The sequence below is a fragment of the Abrus precatorius genome, unplaced genomic scaffold (genome assembly GCF_003935025.1).
Source record: "Abrus precatorius isolate BTA unplaced genomic scaffold, Abrus_2018 Scaffold7, whole genome shotgun sequence".
In the NCBI taxonomy this organism is placed as follows: domain Eukaryota; kingdom Viridiplantae; phylum Streptophyta; class Magnoliopsida; order Fabales; family Fabaceae; genus Abrus; species Abrus precatorius.
The window spans coordinates 6,523,417-6,543,284 of record NW_020874417.1 but is presented as its reverse complement, the minus strand read 5'-3'; the positions used below and the strand labels follow the sequence as shown (position 1 = coordinate 6,543,284).

Below are 19,868 nucleotides of genomic sequence, written 5' to 3'. Positions count from 1 at the left end.
AGATAATAAAAATTCAAATATAATATTTGTTTTTGAATATTATAATATAATATAATATAAGTTTATGATTTTTTAACGTATGTTCAAAGACACTAAATAAAAAATTATGTATGATACATTTTTTATAAAATAATAAAATATCATAAAATTTAATGTATTACTAAAATTGAATGCTATAATATTTTTAATAAAAATTTATGAATAACGATTCACTTACTTAAGAGTAAGTTTTGGTAAACTTACTGCATTCAATAATTTTTTACATATTTATTGATATTAAAATTGTCTAAAATTGTATGTTTATGTATTAACATAATTAAATGTTTTTAAATTTATATTCTATAATAATATATTATTATAGTTAGTGAATCTTCACCTAAATTTATTATTTATTAATATTTTATTATGTATTTTTGAATACGTGTTAAAAAAATCATATTATAAATAATTAATGGGCAAAATCTCTAATATTTTTTGGTGAATATAGCATCCATGCTACTAAAATTTACATTATTGGTTATGGTTATGTTAGGGAAGATATCGCACGAAGATAGAGTACGTATATAGGAGATGTAAGATTTGATATCTATGATATATTTTCCAACTTGATTTAGCAGTTGCAAGTTCATACCTATCTTAAGGAAAAACAGAAGAACATAGTGAACAAAGAAGAAGAAAGATCCATACCTATCTGTTTGACTCATTATGAGTAATCCCACAAAATAATTATAATAATTAATAACACCACACAATCCCACAACAGAAGAACATAGAGAGCAAAGAAGAAAGATCCATACTTATCTGTTTGACTCATAACGAGTTATCCCGAGAAATAATTATAAATGATTAATAATAACAAAAAATAACAAGAAAGCAAAAAACAAACTTAAGACAACGACTACATATTAGGAATAGAAAAACAGCAATTGGCCCAACTCGTTGATATTAATGTGTGGTTCTTCGTCCTTCTACCTTTCGCTATATTTTTTTTTCCATTCCTTTTTCATTTTGTCTTTGTTTCTTTCTTCTTTTAGTTAGTGGAAAATTTTATATGGTATGTGGAAAATTTTATATGGTATGTGGAAAATTTTATATGGTATTTGCACTTATATAATGTATCCAAAAAAGGGGCTAAAGCAACAAAGTGTTAAGAAAAAGGAGGCATAAGGTGCCACAAAGGAGTTCTTGCTGAGTGAAAGTTGACTTAGTACCTTAAATGAAAAATGTTTTGTTCTTAAAAATAATTGGCCGGCTTAAGATAATGAATCTCAAAGCAGAATCTACATATCGGTAATTGAATTCCAATGGCTCGTAGAGCCAAATCTTATATAAAAACCGTTTCTTTTGTAATTAATTGTTTTCTTACTATATTTTAACACAAAATGCCTATATGAGACATTCTACGAAAACAGCCCAAACTTGAAGCGTAAGGACATTTAGACTTGAACATAGTGTAGTTACTGTATACCAAAGGGCTAAAGATTGACTTGTGATTTATCCTCGCTAAGAGTTTCTAGCTTAAATGGTCCAATTTAATAAATGTACCAACTATATAAGAATGATTCTATGAATGTGACACAACTAGTTAACTAGTATGCAACGGCTTCATAGTTTCAAATACCCTAAAATGGCCTTAACTTTCCAATTTGCCTTTTGGAAAATAACATGATTAACATCCTCCGTATGTAATGCAATTATGTCGGGGTTTAGGTGCTTGTTGTGAAACATGCATGAGTTAATTGATCAGCTTAATAGGGTACACAGATAGGTGTACTTTGCTGATTGTTTGTTGTTTGTACAATTGACTCTATATTTTGAAGTCAATTTTGAAATTGCTTTAACCATATTACAAGTTTGATTTGAAATAGCTCTTTCTCTCTACATACTTTGTCTGCAAAAGTCTGATCATTTAACGGGATTTTAGTTCATCAGGCTCACTTCTGAAACTTTTAGCCATAAATTTAGATTAATTGCAAAATTTTAATAAAAGCATGAAGGAAAACTATGATTGATGACAAAGTCTACTAAACAAGCTTCTTTATGCTAGGAGTCACTAGTTAATTACTGCTATAACCATAGGTAACCGTTTCTCAAATTCCAGCTATGCTAGTTATGACACTTAACACTTGATCAAGTAAATTTTTTAATACAACAACAATAATAATAAGTGACGAGATATATTACTAATTATGAATAAATAGTGCATATATATGTAATTTTTTTATTCATTTACTACCATCCCATTTATATGTTTAATTTCAGTAAATACGATAAGTATATTTTTTTAATCAACAATTAAAGATAGTTCTTTTGAGATATAAAAATTTGCCAAAATAAATGGTCTCTGGTAATAAAAACATTGTTTTTTACTTGCATACATGCTCTAAACATAATTCTACCAACATGCTTAAGAATATAGCTATTTTCTTACCATAAAATTTTTAGGAGAAAGAGACAGTGCTCACATAAAAAAAAACTTACATTTATTTCACTTTAAGAAAATAAATAAAGGCTCAAACATATAACTTGTCATCTGTGAAACTCTATTTTACTCCATTCAGCCAACTTCTTAGTTTAAAAGCAACATAGCTACTTGCTAACTGTCAAATTTTCTTGATTCTTGTTGGTATGGTTTAAACCAGTAAGCAAATTAATCAAAGGATGCTAGGGTAAAAAACTCCAAGGTTTTAATATATTGAAACAACCATTAATTACCTAAGCTAAAACGAAATAAACCGGTTACGTCAAATGTTGTTATCAAGCTAGAGGCATGAACGGTTTAAGGTGATGAAAGCAGCAACTATATTCCATTATGACATAGTAAATCGCCTAAAAGGAAACGCCAGATTCTCGACTAAGCAAAATCTTGAATAGAAAATTGAACTTATTCCTAATGCTACCCACCTCTCCCACGAGTTGATGGGCCAGAGCCAACTCATGCACCTACGACTAAGTATGAAAACTCAGGACCACTTCTGATGAAATATCGGACACAGTGAAGAACCCACTTGAACCTGCACTAATGAGAATATATAATAAAATAACAGTTAATAAACATTGCCACTTATAGCTCCATAGTTGTTAAAATATTGCCATTTGTTTGGTCACCTTCTCCGGACATTTGCTTGCACCCTTCTATTTTTAGTTTGAGAAATGAGAATCTTCATATAAGCAAACAAAATAAGGGGAGAGAAAAGAGGATAGACATAAGATTTAAGTAATCACGCTCAATCATAGGCAAAAATAATACTTATATTTAATTCAATGGTAATATTTTTTTCATATAAGATAATTCATGAGGTTTTCAATTTAGTTATTCTAAAATGAGTAAATTTTATCACTAATTTATATTAAAATATTTCTTAAATTTAACTAGCTTCTTAATTAATACTGATGGTTGATTTAATATATAATATAATGATTGATTTTAATATTGATATAGTTTTATTCAAATTATTTTATTTCTGTATAGTTATTATAATAAACAAAAAATTATTTGTAATTACTCAAAATTCACTGATATTAAAAAATTATTAAACATATGCTTATTTTAAAAAATATGTAAATTATTATAAAATAATCTAAAATGAGTCACAAATGTATAATAGTAATGTTATTTTAAATTTTGTTAACAGTACTTTTTACTATAAGAGACATAAAATGAGAAGATGAAACAAATGCAATATCATACAAAGCGATAAAAAAATTTAAATTATATAAAATGTCATAAAAAAAAATTGTGAGAGTAGCATTATTTATATATATAAAAAAAAATAGATGAACTTGGTACTAAAGGGTGGCACCCTTTGGATCCTTGAATGCCGAAGTCCATTGGTAGTTTGGCTTCTAGTTCCATAACACTTGTACGATTTTTTGGCCCCCTCTCTGCTTATTCTTCTCTCTCCCTCTCTCTCTCTCTCTCTCTTCTTCGTGTAAGTGTACTCTCTGTGTGTTTTGCTCCATTTAGTAACGACATGACTCCAACCTAATGGGATGTTTATCTGCTTCTTCGTAGAAACCGATGTTGCTACTCATTTTTCTTCTGCTTTTGCCACTCACTCTTAGATGTGAATGCTATTCTTTTCTTTGCTTCATCTTCTTCCTACTAATGGGCCTTGTTGTCAACTCAATCTATTGAACTCACTTAAGTGCTCTTTTGCATATCTTTTTGCCTTTTTCTTATATTTTTATTTTTTCTCATCTTACCTTGTCTCCTTATCTCCACTTGCATGTTCCACTTGGGAGCATTAAAGTTCCTAGTCCTTATAGCTTAGGAATAATCTTAAACTTGTTTATATATATATATATTTTTTTATTAATATGCTATGCAAATTAAAGTTTTGTTTTTTATGTCTTTTTTTTATTTTATTTATTTCAGCTCCTATTTCTTGATGTCCATGTTGAAAGCTGAATAAAATTTGAGGTAGAACCACAGTTTCTAGGAACTTGGTACAGCTAAAAGAATCTTGGTAATTATAGGTAGACAATACATAGACATGCCTCCTGGATCTTTGTTATTTCTCTTTGTTGCAAAATTGTTCTTTTTAACTTTGGCTGCATATTATTTCACTTGAGTTCCTAACTAGTAACTACTTTTCAATAGAGGAATTAGTTTACTTTATTAACTGTGTAATAAGTCATTGATTGGATCATTTTGAGGCTATAGATGGCGATGCAAACGGTTTATTTGAAAGAACATGAAGGGGTTGTCCACAATTCTGTTGGACAGTTATCATCTGCAACTTCAGCTCCATGGTGGAGTGCCTTTGGATCTCAATCAGTTTGTGGGGAGTCTTGTGGCCAAATGAAACCCTTTTCATTGGAGCTTCCCAACTATGTAGACCAATTGGCCACCGGCAAGCAATCAGCACGAGGCGTTGAACAATTGTTGGATAGAGGACATACAACCCAGTTTACTATCTTTCCAGGTATTTAATTTGGTTTTTGATGTCTCTTGTATGTTTCTATCTGAGTTGCATAATTTTCCACCCTTGTTTATACCAAAATGCAATTTATATGAATTGTTGTGATAGTTGTAAGTATATATATTTGATGTCGCAAATACAATAAAAATTAGAGAGATGGATATCCTGCCAGGTGGCTTATGGTAAGAACCATCTGGATAATACAATTTGCCTGCCTGTTTTGGAGCAATCTAGGGAAGCTACAGATTTGGATGACCAACTCTTTTTAGAAAATTAAAAAAAATTTGCATTTGTTTGTGTAACAGAGACAAGAGAGAGTTTGATTCTAGTAGCACTGAAATTACAACCGAATCTTCAAAGTACCTATGGAGTAACTTAGGATGTCTAATGAGTTTATGGTCTTATATGCAGTAATATTAATTTACTAGTCCCGTGTCGATGAATTCAACGTTTTACCAGATAATGGCAGTCCTAAACTAAAGAAGTACTTATATTCAGTTATCACATTAGTCTATTTCAGATATCTCCTCTTAATTTCTCGTTTCAACCTTCATTTTGTTGATCCAACTTTTTAAATAAAATCATTGGTTAACTTCAATTCTGTGATATTCATGTCTATTTCTATTCATTTCCAACTGACTTGGAAAGCTTTGATTCCCCTCCCAGCTTTCAGCATGAGCTTCTTGAGCTTTCCTTACTTAGGTAGTATGAGAGAGTATGAGACTGTAATCCATTGTAAGATTAGCGTCGCTGCGCATAATTCAGAACTGATACGGCAAACAACATTCTTTTCTTTTAATCTCAAGATGGCGGAAATATATTGCAGGAAATCTTTCTATGGTCAACTTTTGGATTTGTTTTTCTTCCATGAATAGGACATGGATAAAATAGCTTGGATATGAGGGACTTTATTTTAAAACACACATTCCTGGTTGAGAGAAGAAAGATATGCAAGCATGAAACTTATTTTTTGGAATGATAACTTATCATGACTAATAAATGGAGGGTGGTACATTCCTTGTTAACAACGTAATAGTATGTTTAAAAACTGCTATTATCCCACACTTCTTGTCACATGTTCATCATTCAATTTCAAAAGATAAATTAATAATTAAAAATAAAACAGGAGAGCATTACAGTACTAAGATGGGATAGAATTTTGAGGCAACCTTTTTGCTGCAAGGACTTCTTATGGGACTTCTGCTTTGCCATATCATGAGTATCATTACCTAATATTAATATACTCTTGAGAGGAAGCAAATGGAATTAGAAGTAAAAGTCCAAGGTGGGGAAGATAATTTTTCAAAAGTTTCCTCTGTACCCCAGGAAATGTCCTTCAAGGCTAATCAAAAGGTGCTATTTAACAAATTGGGTGAAATTAATTTATATAGAATGGTATTATATCCCAACTACTTAAGGAAGATTTGAGACATGCTAAAAAGTTGATAATCTTTAGGATGGAGACTGCATCAATTGGGTGCATTCACTTTTACAAACACTGTAGCAGAAACGGAGAAGGCAGAAAATTGAATTTATGTCTTCAGAAGTCGTACCATTTTTTTCATGAATGAGCCAATGCCTGTATGGAGAGTGATCTTAAAAGGTGCAAAAAAAAACTTATAGCTAAGTTCCATCATTCTTATTTATCCAGCAGAAAAATCAGAATATGCATTCTGCCAAGAGAGAGAGAGAGAGGAGATTATGCATATATGAAATCTTGCTACCTTTGTAAAACTTGCATTTCATGTTCCATAATTTTTCTTGGCATAAGGTCTGAAATTAAAATCATGCTCCATCCTCCAGTAACATGTCATTTGCTTTAATTTTCTTTTTTTTTCTCCAATTCTTTTAAGTGAGAAATTTTGCTACATTCAATACTTGAATATTCCTACGGCTGATCGTTCAGACATTTTTTCTTCAAATGATTGTAAAATGTCAGATGATGCACAAAGTCCTCAGGCAACCTTATCACTGCAGTCATCACTTGCTGAGCCCCGCAATCGTTTTGAGCATGGGTTTAATCAGCCTATGGTAAAACTTCTCACAAAAATTACTCCTTTGGTCTTTAAGTATTTTATTTCAGCTGGACATAATTTAAAATGTTTGATATGCTTTCCTTGCTAGATCTGTGCAAAATATCCTTATATGGATCAATTTTATGGGCTCATCTCAACTTATGGACCTCAAATTTCGGTTTGTCTATACCCCAACTAGTTTCTAAATCTATATAAATCGTGCAATGTTTTCAACAAGCTTGAACGGGAATTTGTTTTATCTATGTATAGGGTCTACGTACAATTACCTATCAGTGTTTTCATGAATCTTATGTAACCTTTGAAAATATAATCAAATGGATTCTGAAATATATTTTGTTAGTTTTTAAATGTCTGTGTACCTAAGATGTACATGTTCATGTGGATGTGCAGTTGAACATGCTCATGGAGGTTACTGAGTTTTAGGCATTAGGTTTGAAACAAACAGCAAGGTGAGGAAAACTACTTGTTAAAGAAGAAAGAGAGAACTCAAAAAATGATGATTCAGTAATTTTTAACCTTGAATAAATTTCTTGACCAACCACAGATTTGGCCCTATAATCATATATTAATAAGTTCCTGTATATTTGTCAATATGCTGCATTATCCTATTCCTATCTTCTAGTTTTAGTTGTGGTTTTTGCTGTATCAAAGCAACTAATTTTAATCATCTACTTGACTATTAAGAAGTATTGTGGTAGCCCAAAGTTAGTACCATGTTATACTATGATGCCAGAGCATATGAGAGCAGCATAGGTTCTATGTAACTTGTAGTCTGTAGACATGTAAAGAGAAGGATTTATAATTAAATGATAAACAAGTAATAAAATAATGATTATACAATGGTTATGGATGTGAAAGATGATAAAATTTAGTTAATATTATTAACACATATCAGAAAATTGAACTGCAGTGAACTTGTAAAGTTGACATTAAATTATACAATGCAGTCTGCATTGCAGTTTGTGTGTTCATTTTCTGCTTTTAGTTATCATATGTGTATTTGCTGTAAATCTTTCACTGTTTATTAATTCATATATGTATCCATGTTTAATAAATTAGGGACGTATAATGCTTCCATTTAACTTGACATATGATGATGGACCAACTTACGTAAATGCTAAGCAGTACCACGGAATCATTAGACGTCGACAATCCCGGGCTAAAGCTGTACTTGAGAATAAATTGATAAAACGGCGCAAGGTATGGGCACTCCGAACTTTCTGTCATGACAAAAATATTGAATATAATGTAACTTTGAAACAATGTAGTTGTCACGGGTGCTTCTACCAATTTATGTGGAAAGTTTTACATCTTTCTCAGGGTGTAGTCTTGTGTACTTATTATAAACAGAAGACTTGAAACACTGGGGAAAACCATTTTGTAGCTGTATACTATAGCAATCCACTTCTATTATTGTTTGTGCAAGCAGAAATATGATAAGTTAAAACTTAGAAGGAAAGTATCAGTATATAAGTTGGAATTATTAAATGATGATTTTATTAAGAAGGAAATTTATATATGACCAAAAGATAGTGCCAATAAACATCAACATGCTATTGATTCCTTCATTCAGTCGAAAGACAAATCACTTACATTCTTTCCTCAAGACAATGTTTGACTACTTTTGAAACAATTTTTCTTTTCCTTTTGCCCTTTTTATACCTATTTGGGTTGTGCGTGTCTTACAGCCATATATGCATGAATCACGCCATCTACATGCAATGCGGCGACCAAGAGGATGCGGTGGTCGCTTCTTGAACACGAGAAATTCCACTGACGTAAATGGTAAAAGTGGAAGAGAAGTGAACAAAAACAGTGCCTCTCAGAGTTCTGAGGTTGGAACTATAAATTCATCAAAGGAGACAAATGGAAGCAGTCCAAATATCTCCGGTTCAGAGGTGACCAGCATGTATTCTCGAGGAGGTTTTGATAACTTTTCTGTCAATCATCTTGGATCTACCGTTCACTCACTAACAGGCATGATAGATAGTGGGCACGGTATCATCATGTCCACAAAATGGGGTGCAGCAGGTAACTGCTGCAACCTTAAAGTTTGATTGGCAAGGAGACAAGAGGGCTTGGTGTAACGCTACACCAAACCCCCCTTGCGATGACCAGATGAACACGCCAATCTGTTGCAGTTTCTTGCGTTTGCTGTGACAAATTTGGTTCTGGAGGCTTGCCTCTACATCTGGTTTGAAGGCAAATCATTGATGGCTGGTGCTCAGGCAACTCATCCTTGGCTCATTTTATTTATAGTACTGTCTTTGTCTATCTGCGCATGCTTGTTGCAGCATGGTTAGACATGCTAACAGCTTGATATCCTGATGCAGTAGACTATGATGTGTCTGTCTATGTTAAAATAAAAGCATGAATTCTAACTATGTGTGTGCTTTTCTAGTCATGTCTAGGTGTGTTGTTTTATTCTGACTTTGTGTGGAAAAAAATGTATCATAGAACTATGGATTGTGATCTTTGTTAGAAAAATAAAACATTGATCTCGTTTTATCCTCCTCGGAAATGTCAATATTTTATTATCTTTTGCATTTGGGTTATATAAAGGCAGTACAAGAAGTCACAAGTAGGTTAAGGCTTTCCACAAGGAACATGGAGTAGACATGATCACTTTGTATTTTGGTGGACTTTGCGTCCGTTTGGTTTTAAGTTAAGTAAAATTGATTTTGATTCAATTAATTTTGAATCGTTGAATGATGTTGAGACGTGCATAAATTTATCTAAATAATATTTTTATGAGAATGTGTTTTGCATTGAAAAGTACAAAAATTTGTTTTTTTAATTATAAAACAAACAAGCTTTCAATATTTGTCTAGAAAAGTGGAGGCTTAGTTAAAAATATTTCTATTGGAAAAAAGGGAGGAGAGGTGGAAATGGAGTGAATTATGGCCTCTGTTCTTGTTCTGGTCTATGTACTAATGGCTCTTGATGTGGCTCATTAAACCAAATGGTTAGTAAGAATTTTCATGCGAATTCTGGTTTAGTTTTCAGTGTAGGAAATGGGTTTGTAAGCAACAAGGAAGATGGTATAACAAACTCTCATTTTGGCTTCTTTTCAGATGCAAGGTTCGTATGCTTAAATAGTTTGCAAACTGTATAACGCCAGTTTTGGATGTTGAATATGACTTCAATGTTGTTTAGCCGAAATAGAAAATTGGAAACCTATGCATATTCATAATAAATGAAAACTAAGTCCAATATTTTATTAAGAAACGTGATTTAGTAGGATAAGATACGAAGAATGCTCATGGTGGATCCCAAGCCATTTTCGACGAGGTTAATGTAGATAAGAAGGTAAGAGTCAGCGGATGCAGTATAAACCACTCCCCGATTTTGTAATGTTATGTTACAATACAATCTGCAAGTGTAAGGAAGCTGAATTATTTATATATTATTCAAATTCATCCATGTCCCTTTAAATTTATTGATTTACTTTTAAATTTGAGGATTTAAATGAGTCAATTTTAAATTTTAAAACTCTGATATTAATAATTACCTAAACACATAAATCTAATTCCATTAGCATTTATTTATTAATTTTATATTTTACAAATATCTTCAATACTTTTTATTTAGATTAATAAATAAAAAATTATTCAGAGATATTCAATGAAAATATAATAAGTTATAAATAAGTTAAATCAGCCAAATTTAAAGTTAATATGTTAATGAAGTTAAAAACAAAATTTAAAATTATCTAATTTAAATAAATGGTCAAACTTAAACAATTTTTTTATATAAATTTGACATTTAAATACTAAGGTTAAACTCACTTACACACATAATATTATCTATTCTATGTGTTGAAGAAGCTTAAAAGTTCTTTAACAAGAGCTTGGGTGACATCTAAACCTATTAATTTCTATAAATAGTTCCGAAACAAAGACTTAACATGTCTTACCTATAAATTTGCAATTACTAATAAGGAAAAGAATGGGGTTGATGACTTGATTTGTGTTCGGCCTAACCTTGCTCAAACACTTATTTTTGTAATACGTTAGATAAATATTACTTTAAGAACACTGATTTAGTTAAAAGGACAAGACTTTACACTATAAAAATTGTTTTATGATCACTATTATTATTTTAAAATTATACACACACAACATTTAATAATTTTTTATATAATACAAGATTAAATAATTTAACTCTTAAATCATCTTATATTATCTTATGATGATATATATTAAATTTTATATAATTTAAACATTTATAGATATATTATTTAGAATTTAATATTTACTTATATTTTAAAATATATTATTCATTAAAATAAATAAATACAATATATATTAATTTTATTTTTGTATGATAATTTATAAATTTTATTTACTTACTAAGAACCTTCAAACCAACCATTAAATTGATTAATATTGCATTCTACAAAAAGTTATTAAATGATGTAAATGTTCAAGTATGATACTTATACTTAATTTGAATAAACTTATAAAAAAAGTTTATAAAAATAATTTATAAAAAATAAATAAAATTTCAACTTACATTTTTTTATTTTTTAAAAATTCTTTCATTTAACTTTTTAATAAAAAAGTTGTTTCTAACTTATGAAAGCAAATTTATTCATTTATTATACTAATAGTTTTTTTATAAAGATTTCTTTAAAATTTTGCTTAAATTAGACCTTGTATCAAATTATTTGATTAATTTATTTTGTTTAAGAATTTATAAACTAAAATTTATTAATTCGGCACTAATTAAAATATTCTCAATAAGTAAGTCAAATATATAATTTTACAACACTATTTGATACTTCATCATATAACTTTATTTTAACACATAATATACTTTTTAAAATAAAAGCAATATGTAAATTATAAAATAAGATTATATACTTATAAATATTCAATTTGTCAAAAATTTAACATGCATCATTATAAAAAAAATAGTATTACATGATTTAAAGTTGAATTAATAAAAATTGATATTTACTAAATATTATTAGACAAACTAAGTTAAATAAGACTTACCTCTAGAGTATAATATATGCTTAAATATTGTAATAAATTTAACAATGAAATTTGTTGAAATAAGTTAAATTACGATGTACAAACTAATATAGAGGCAAGATAATCTATGGAATTTTTATCACAAGTCACTAAAATAATGGAAAGAGTATAGTTTTTTTCACACTTCATTTAGACTACTATATTCATGGTGACATTATTAAATAACATAACACGATCACGTTGAAAACAGAAAGACACTAAATTTATCAACCTTAATTTGTTAGAGCTTCAAGTGAATTTCATAAAGTCAATAAAGTGAGCTAGCTCAATAGATTAACTTGTTCAAATTGCTAAATTATAGTTTCATTTTAAAATTTTAGACTTGAATTAACTTTGATTTTTCTTTTTCTTTTTTGTTCGATCCATTTGAACTTTTTTTTTTTTATTTGATTTAAATCAACCCAGTTTATATTTAAGATCGAATATGAAGCCCAACATGACAAATTCAAATGGGACCAATTCGATGTGTTTTGTGATTCTATATCCAAAATCTGAAGACGTTGCATAAACGTTTATTCTCCATGGCTGCTACAATTACTGCTTCTTCCCTTGTCTGCAACAGAATCTACAACCTCTCCTTCATCCATTCTTCCATTTCACTCGCACTTAACTTCCCACACACACCCATTTCCTTAAAACCCCACAATCTCATTCTCAACCTCCAATTTTTGAATCCTTATCCTCTTGCTCTTTCTTATCTTCCCTTACCCAGTGTTTCCTTCCACGCATTCCCAGACACCGAAGAAGAAGAAGACCCTCAACCCCAAACCTCCCAAAAACCAGACCCAAGGGTCTCACACTGCGGGAGGCTCTTTGTTGGGAACTTGCCTTATTCATTGCCTTCTTCCCAATTGGCTCATCTCTTTGCAAACGCTGGCAATGTTGTATCTGTCGAGGTTTCCAAGTTTCTTTTGTAAACCCTTTTCAGCTTTTGTTATGTTTTTCTTGTTTGATTCATAAAGTTAAGCTTTTTTTTTTTTTTGGACTGTTACGTAGATTGTGCATGATGACATTACGGGTAGGAGTAGAGGGTTTGCGTTTGTTACAATGGGGAGCGTGGAGGATGCTGAGCAAGCAATTCGAATGTTTGATGGCACTGTAAGTCATTACATGTATGATATCAGTGATTTTCTTATGAGTCATTCGCTGTTCATTGAAAATGAAATGATCCAAATTGCAAAGGTGGGTGCATGTTCATTTTGCTATTATACTATTCTATCTCTGTGATTTATGGGACTTAAGTGAGGGGTATACTTTGAGGGTAAAGTGGAGAATTATAACCTTCGATTGGAAATTTCATTTGACCTAAATAACTTCCTGTATTTTTAAAACTTGGCTATAAATTATTTGGAGTTCTAATAATTTAAGTTTGTCATGTTTTGTTATGTGATATTGGATATAATTTATTAAACTGTTGTAGTGGTGAAAGATGGAGGTGGATATCAAGACGTGAATAACTTGGTGTGTAATCAAGGTGTGGTTATGAATTTGTTAGAACCTTAGACCAAGTTATTTAAAGAGACATTTTGATTAATCAGATTTCTGAAGATTTTGTTTTTGACTGAGTGATCCATATAGCCAACCTCACCTAATGAGATAAGGCTTGATTGTTGTTGTTGTTGTCATCATTTGTAATTTCAGATTTTTCATGTTTTGTTGTCATTTATCTAGGAGATATCTATCTTCTTTTTATCATTTTGGGTCTTGATTTAGGAAATATCATATAACAAGCCATGAAGGCCACAGCCAGGCCATCAAATGCCTCTTGTGTTGAATGAGCTTTCTCTTTGAAATTATCATCATAATTCAATTTGTTTGAAGCACTGTACAAGCAAGCAGAATTCAGTCTGATGGAAATGGCTGTGATGATGAACAGGAAGTTGGAGGTAGGATTATTAAGGTAAACTTCCCAGAAATACCCAAACGAGGCAAAAGGTTAGTAACGGGTTCAAACTATAAGGGATTTGTAGACAGCCCTTACAAGATCTATGCTGGAAACCTTGGTTGGGATCTGACATCACAGGGTCTTAGAGTTGCCTTTGCTAAGCAGCGAGGCTTCTTGAGTGCCAAGGTCATCTATGAAAGGAACAATGGAAAATCTCGGGGATACGGGTTTGTCTCTTTTGAAACTGCTGAGGATTTAGAGGCTGCTATGAATGCTATGAACGGTGTGGTATGAACAACTTTGGGAGATTAGAGACTGTTTGGTTTTAGAAAATATTTTTTGTTTTCATTTTGTAGTTTCACTTGTAATTACAAAACTGACACTTTGTTTTCATTTTGTTTTCTGGTTTCAAAAACAGAAAATGAAAGCAAAAAATACTTTTTGAAGCCAACTAGCCCCTTAGTTTTGCAACTGTAGGTTCATCTTGTGATATATTAGTCTAATTATGTAACCACTTTCTTTGCATATGTAATATACTGTTCTCAGGAGATTCAAGGCCGGCCCTTACAACTGAACTTAGCTGTAGATAAGAAGCCATCATCTTCTCCGGTAATTCATAAAAACACAGGAAGTAGTGTTGATAGCATGGAAATGCTGTTTGGTGTCAACACATAAGGTATATGGTTGATCATTGGTTTTGCCTACAACTTGCACATACATTCATTTAACTTGATCTTCCTGTCATATTTCCAGTCAATTACTGGTCGCACTGGCATACTTTAACTACACCTTTGGACAAGCGAGATGCACTTGCATTATTGAACATATATGCACCGGACATTAATTAATATGGATCCATGTTAACTGTGGTTTTGTAATGGAAGCAAAAGAAGCATAGATCAAGGCCACAAGTCACATAACTGCATGCAGATACCCCTTGGACAAGTAAAAAATGCAGTCTAAAAGGTGCTGTCACTTTTTTTTTTTCTTAAAAAAAATCATAGCATCCCCTCCAACCCACGTGCACCTAGAGAAGGTACATCAGCCATCAGAGATCATTATTGTATGTTTAGATGGGAGAGAATTGAGGGAAAGGCTTCTTGTTTGGAGTAATGTTAAAAACTTACATAGGCATTGACCCAAATTTGGTATATTGGACCCAGCCAATGACAATGTGACAGGGCTGTAAAATTTACAACATAAACAGAAAACATGAAATTTTAATGTGCTGTCACATTTTAAAATTAGAGAGTGAAAAGTTTTTATGTTTTCTGTTCTATTTTATCTCATATTTGGGTAATTCCTACACAAGTTTTACTTTCTTGTATGATCTTTCCTTAAACATCAACATCAAATTGAGTTTCATGATTTCCATTGATAATTTCACTACATAAATAGACTTAAGAGGGCAAATTGAGCTTAAGTTTGTACATTAAGAGCTTAATCTGATGTATGAGATCAAATTAAACATCACACATTTCCATTTATAAATTCACATCATAAGTAGATTTAGAGAGCAAATTGAGCTTAATCTAGAACATATTTTCCAACATTCTATTAAGTTTATAGGAATTACACTAGTTCCATTGTATAATATCCATTATTATGTAGAGTAGTTTAGATTTCATCACTTTCCATCCTAATTTCATCAAAATCTTTAATTTGGTTGATGTAGGAAGAACCAAAGGGAGACAAAGGAAGCAAAGTGATAATTGGTCACTAAAATAGTAGTGCGTGCACACCAATAGTTTTCTGTGCCCACGGTAGAGCTGTTTCTAATGAATTTTATTTCTGCTACATCAGCGTGCACACGACAGTTATTTGTTGTGTACACATTTCACAATGAAGGGCAAATGAGCTATTAGGTAATGGCGTGTACACACTTTTTCTTCACTGTGTACATGCAACCTGGAATCAGGAGGCTTATATGTTGTTATGTCACCATGTACATGATCAATAAGTATTTGGTTGTACATGCCCAATGCTTATAAATTGCTGTCCTAATTGAATTTTGGCATCTTTTGTCATATTTTTTAGTAGAAAACAAGGGAGGCTCTCATTTTCTATGATTTTGTGATGAGATCTTGTAAAAATAAGAGATTTATTCCTCAAATTCACAATAGCGTGGATCTCTTCTCCTAATTGCTGAATTCTTTGATTTCCAATTTGAAGTAGTTTGATTTTTGCACTCTAAATCTATGCTCTCTTTTTTTTTCATTAGAATGCGTGCATTTTCTAGTAATGCCTCTTTGATTTGATCACTCAGAGAGTGATTTTAGAATTGTTTTCACAGTTAGAAATTTGACGAATAGTTTAAATTTTAAGTAACATAATGATTGGTTACTAGGGATAGGAGTTTATTGTTGTGTGATGCTTTGAATTCCTAAACCTATAAAACGTCTTAATGATACCCACCTAAAAAATTAGGACATCTGTTTGAGAGATCGGGTTTGATTTACCAATGACTTGGAACTTAACTAATTATATATATATATGATCATCAATCGAATGTTGAAATCTGAGTTGAAAGTGAGATTAATTACATGAGAAAAGACAGATGAGTTGGACACTAACTACCATTAAATAGTGAATTTTACCCTGTTTTCTGAACTTCTCTTGCTTTCTATGATTTTTCTCGTTGTTCATTGTTAAATTTAATGTCTCACTTGTAGTTGATGTTTGTCAACACTAGGTTTTATTAGTTCAAATAGCAAATTAACTGAAAACTTAAGAGTTACTATTCTTGTTACTTAAAATTTGCTAAAGTTTTTGAATCGGACATGTATCTAATACTAATCTGTCTCGATCAATATCGAATGTCAAAAAGTATTTAATTTTTAATTTTATTATAAAAATAAAATTTCAAACCAATATAGTTAGGATACGATTTGATATTTCAATATTTTTTTCATTGTTCAAGACTTGAGAAAGTCTTAACCAACAACATCACTCATCTCATGTAAAGCTAGGGTTTCTTTTTACACATATAAGAGTTGTGATTCTCTTGGGTGTCAACTCTTGTCTCTCGAATCTTACAAAAATTGTTCATTTCGAAATTAGAGGTTCATGGCCATGGCTAGTTGAAGGTCGATGATGATGATTGGTGAGTCAAAGGTTAGTGACAATGGCTAGTGATCGGCAGTTCTTTGCACACAATAACAATTTTGAATTTCACTCCTCTTTTTTAGGCTTAAAATTCTTCCACTCTGGTATCTAGTGTCATTTTCGTATACAATGACAGTTCTAAATCTCACAAAATTCCTCTTTTTTAGTCTACCACAAATGTACACTGTTACTCTAAGCATTTTATTATAATTACAATAACCGGTAAGTCTTAAGTTTTAAGTCTTTTATTTTTTATTTATTTTACAATAACATAGTAAAATATTAATTTTTACCTATTCTTGCATTTTTCAACTGTTGTGTTTAATGACAAAAAATGAGTTCTAACATTAGGTCTAATTTTAGAATTTCAAGTTAGTTTACTTCACTAGACTTAATGATAGAACTAATTTTTTTTTTAAATTCTAACTTGAATAAAAATAAAGTATATAATTTTTGTATGTGTTTGTAGTAAAAAAAATATTTAACTTAATTACTTATAAAAAAATATATGATAACATATATTTTTTTTATAAACTATAATTATTAATATATAAATATAATATATTAAATATTCGTACGTGTGTAAAGTAAAATATTTTTTTAAATTCATGTTAATGTATTTAATCTGAATCGTATCTTTAATTTCAAATAACACCCGTATTTCCGAATCAGCATCTTATCCGTATAGTAATAAATATCTAGCCTTCACAGCTCCCTCATTTCTATATTACTTGTGATTTGAAACACTTCCTGATTATTACGTTATTCTTCACATGTTCATGCATTTATTGAGGCTATTTTAATCAGCACAGAATAAGAGTGCCCGTGGTAACTAGTAATAATGGGCATGCAGAAGATAACTAATCAATGCCCCATTGTGTGGCAGTAATTTGACAGCCGTCGAATTTGACTATGATCTCCATCTTTCCTACTGCATGAGAAATTATTTTGTTACCATCAGCTCTCTTTAAACAACTAAAAATTATATATTTTGATAGAAAAATATATATTTATTATTTTTAAGATATAAAAGTGTAATAAATATTTTTAATAAATTTTATTATTTTAAGTTATTTAATTAATTTCTAAAAATTAAAATTAACAATTTTTTATATTATTCATGTTATAACTATTCATGGTAAAAAAAAAAAATTTCGATGACATTACTTACTTTATTACACATTTTTTTTCTATTTTTTAAATATTACAACATTAATATATAAGTAACATTTCTCTTACTAATTTAAGATGGATCACTTTCTTTCTTCTTGATTCCATTTTAAAATTAAAAGATTCTATTTTAAAATTAAAAATTGTTAGATTTGGAGGTTTCATTAGAGATTATAAAGACAGATTTATTGTTAATTTTTAAAGTTACACTAATTATTGTTGTTTTTTAATTGCTAAATTTTGGAATCTTTTTTAGAGTATCAAATTAGCCAAATTCAATTTGTTAAGTTTAGTCATATTTGTAGATAAGTCAATTATTGTATTGATTGGCTTGCAAAGCTTGGTGTTAAGGTTGTATTCTCTTGAAGTATTTTAATATTTCTCCTTCTTTACTATATCTCTTTCTTAGTCTTGATACTTGTGGCTCTTGGACATCTAGATTTAATCTTTAGATGCTTTTGTTCGGACTTTTAGCTCCTCTTATTAGCAAATAAATAAATATATAATTGTAGGCATGATATAGAAATAATATTCATGTTTTATATTGTTAAATTTATCTCTTATTTTATGTAAAATAGTATCAATATATTTATTCACTTGAATTTATATTAAATTAATAGGCTTTTGGAAAGAAAATTAAAAATTTAAGCCTCTAAATAAGTTTTAGGATTTCTAGAAAATTTGTTGCATTTGAATTTAGTTTTTAACAAATTAAATGAATAAAAAATAAATTTTATTCTTAACATCCATTTACTAAATACTAATTAAGTTGCTTAAGTTTCGAGTCACGAATATACAACACACAATTGTCAATTTTATTTTAAAACAAAGTCTTAAATAAAAAAAATTATTTCTATAAAAGTTGTTGCATTTATAATTACTCTCTAAAATATTTTTTTTGTTGAGACATAATTCTTAACAAATTAAGCGAATAAAAAATTAGTTCATATTGTTGTTTTTATCAAGTGTTGAATTGATTATCAAAGTTTTAACTTAGGACTACAATAACTATGTAGAAATATGACCAAACAAGATTTATTAGTAGTTTTAATTTAGCACTACAATAACTATGTATAAATATGATTGAACAAGATTTATTAGTAGAAAAATTCTTCATCACGACTATTTGTGACCGGAATGTGTAAAGTAAAAAAGTTTGTCATGAAAAAAAGAAAAAAAAAGACATTCAAAAAATATGTAAGCATCTATTTTAGAAGAATTTTAATAAGAATATAATTATTAGAATAAGTGTATGTTGTGTGCTTAACACGTGGTGCTAAGTTAAAATGTGATATTCAACTCAACACTTAATAAAGGAACATAAATTATTTTTTAGATAGTTGTCAAAATTAAATTTTAATAAAAAAAAATAGGAACTGATTTTAAATCTTGTAACTTTTATAAAAATAAAAATTTATTTATAGCTTTATTTTAAAACATTTTTAACAACTATTTGATTATTAAGATAAAAATACACTCATTTAAATTGTCAAAGACTAAACCTTAATGTTTGCATTATACTGATATGCTCTATATTCTCTCCGCTAGGGTTTCCATTGAGTTTTCAAGAAATAGTCCCCTCTTTTCAAGACAGGGGCAGAGAAGCATCGTTAGGATTCTCGTCCTAGCTCTTATGAAGAACCATGGTGTTGATCGCTGAAACAGAGATAGAGGTTATGCAGTTGTGCATCCTAGACTTCAAGCTCTT

At 30.0% G+C, this 19,868-nt stretch overlaps 2 protein-coding genes across 4 annotated transcripts; both read left to right on the top strand.

Annotated features, from left to right (window-relative positions):
• Positions 1–3,824: 3,824 nt before the first annotated feature.
• LOC113872871 (nuclear transcription factor Y subunit A-10-like) lies at positions 3,825–9,711 on the top strand. 3 transcript variants are annotated; one of them, XM_027510740.1, is made up of 6 exons: positions 3,825–3,932; positions 4,667–4,928; positions 6,865–6,956; positions 7,050–7,118; positions 8,021–8,161; positions 8,650–9,711. In XM_027510740.1, exons 2-6 carry the CDS (start codon positions 4,667–4,669, stop codon positions 9,016–9,018), a joined length of 933 nt encoding a protein of 310 aa, XP_027366541.1. In that variant the 5' UTR covers positions 3,825–3,932; the 3' UTR covers positions 9,019–9,711. The 3 variants fall into 3 exon arrangements, with proteins under 3 accessions (XP_027366541.1, XP_027366543.1, XP_027366540.1); XM_027510742.1 differs by having other exon boundaries at positions 3,827–3,863; positions 8,650–9,649; XM_027510739.1 differs by lacking the exon at positions 3,825–3,932 and having other exon boundaries at positions 6,832–6,956; positions 8,650–9,649.
• Positions 9,712–12,519: 2,808 nt separating this feature from the next.
• Positions 12,520–14,560, top strand: LOC113873385 (33 kDa ribonucleoprotein, chloroplastic-like). The gene is made up of 4 exons (XM_027511483.1): positions 12,520–12,896; positions 12,997–13,098; positions 13,877–14,173; positions 14,432–14,560. Exons 1-4 carry the CDS (start codon positions 12,522–12,524, stop codon positions 14,558–14,560), a joined length of 903 nt encoding a protein of 300 aa, XP_027367284.1. The 5' UTR covers positions 12,520–12,521.
• The last annotated feature ends 5,308 nt before the right edge of the window (positions 14,561–19,868 follow it).

Coding starts and splice junctions, on each gene's coding strand:
- LOC113872871 (XM_027510739.1), top strand. CDS start 4,667: ATGGCGATGCAAACGGTTTATTTGAAAGAACATGAAGGGGTTGTCCAC. Junction 4,929..6,831: donor CCAGTTTACTATCTTTCCAG/GTATTTAATTTG, acceptor CTGATCGTTCAG/ACATTTTTTCTTCAAATGAT. Junction 6,957..7,049: donor ATGGGTTTAATCAGCCTATG/GTAAAACTTCTC, acceptor TTTCCTTGCTAG/ATCTGTGCAAAATATCCTTA.
- LOC113873385 (XM_027511483.1), top strand. CDS start 12,522: ATGGCTGCTACAATTACTGCTTCTTCCCTTGTCTGCAACAGAATCTAC. Junction 12,897..12,996: donor GCAATGTTGTATCTGTCGAG/GTTTCCAAGTTT, acceptor ACTGTTACGTAG/ATTGTGCATGATGACATTAC. Junction 14,174..14,431: donor TGAATGCTATGAACGGTGTG/GTATGAACAACT, acceptor TACTGTTCTCAG/GAGATTCAAGGCCGGCCCTT.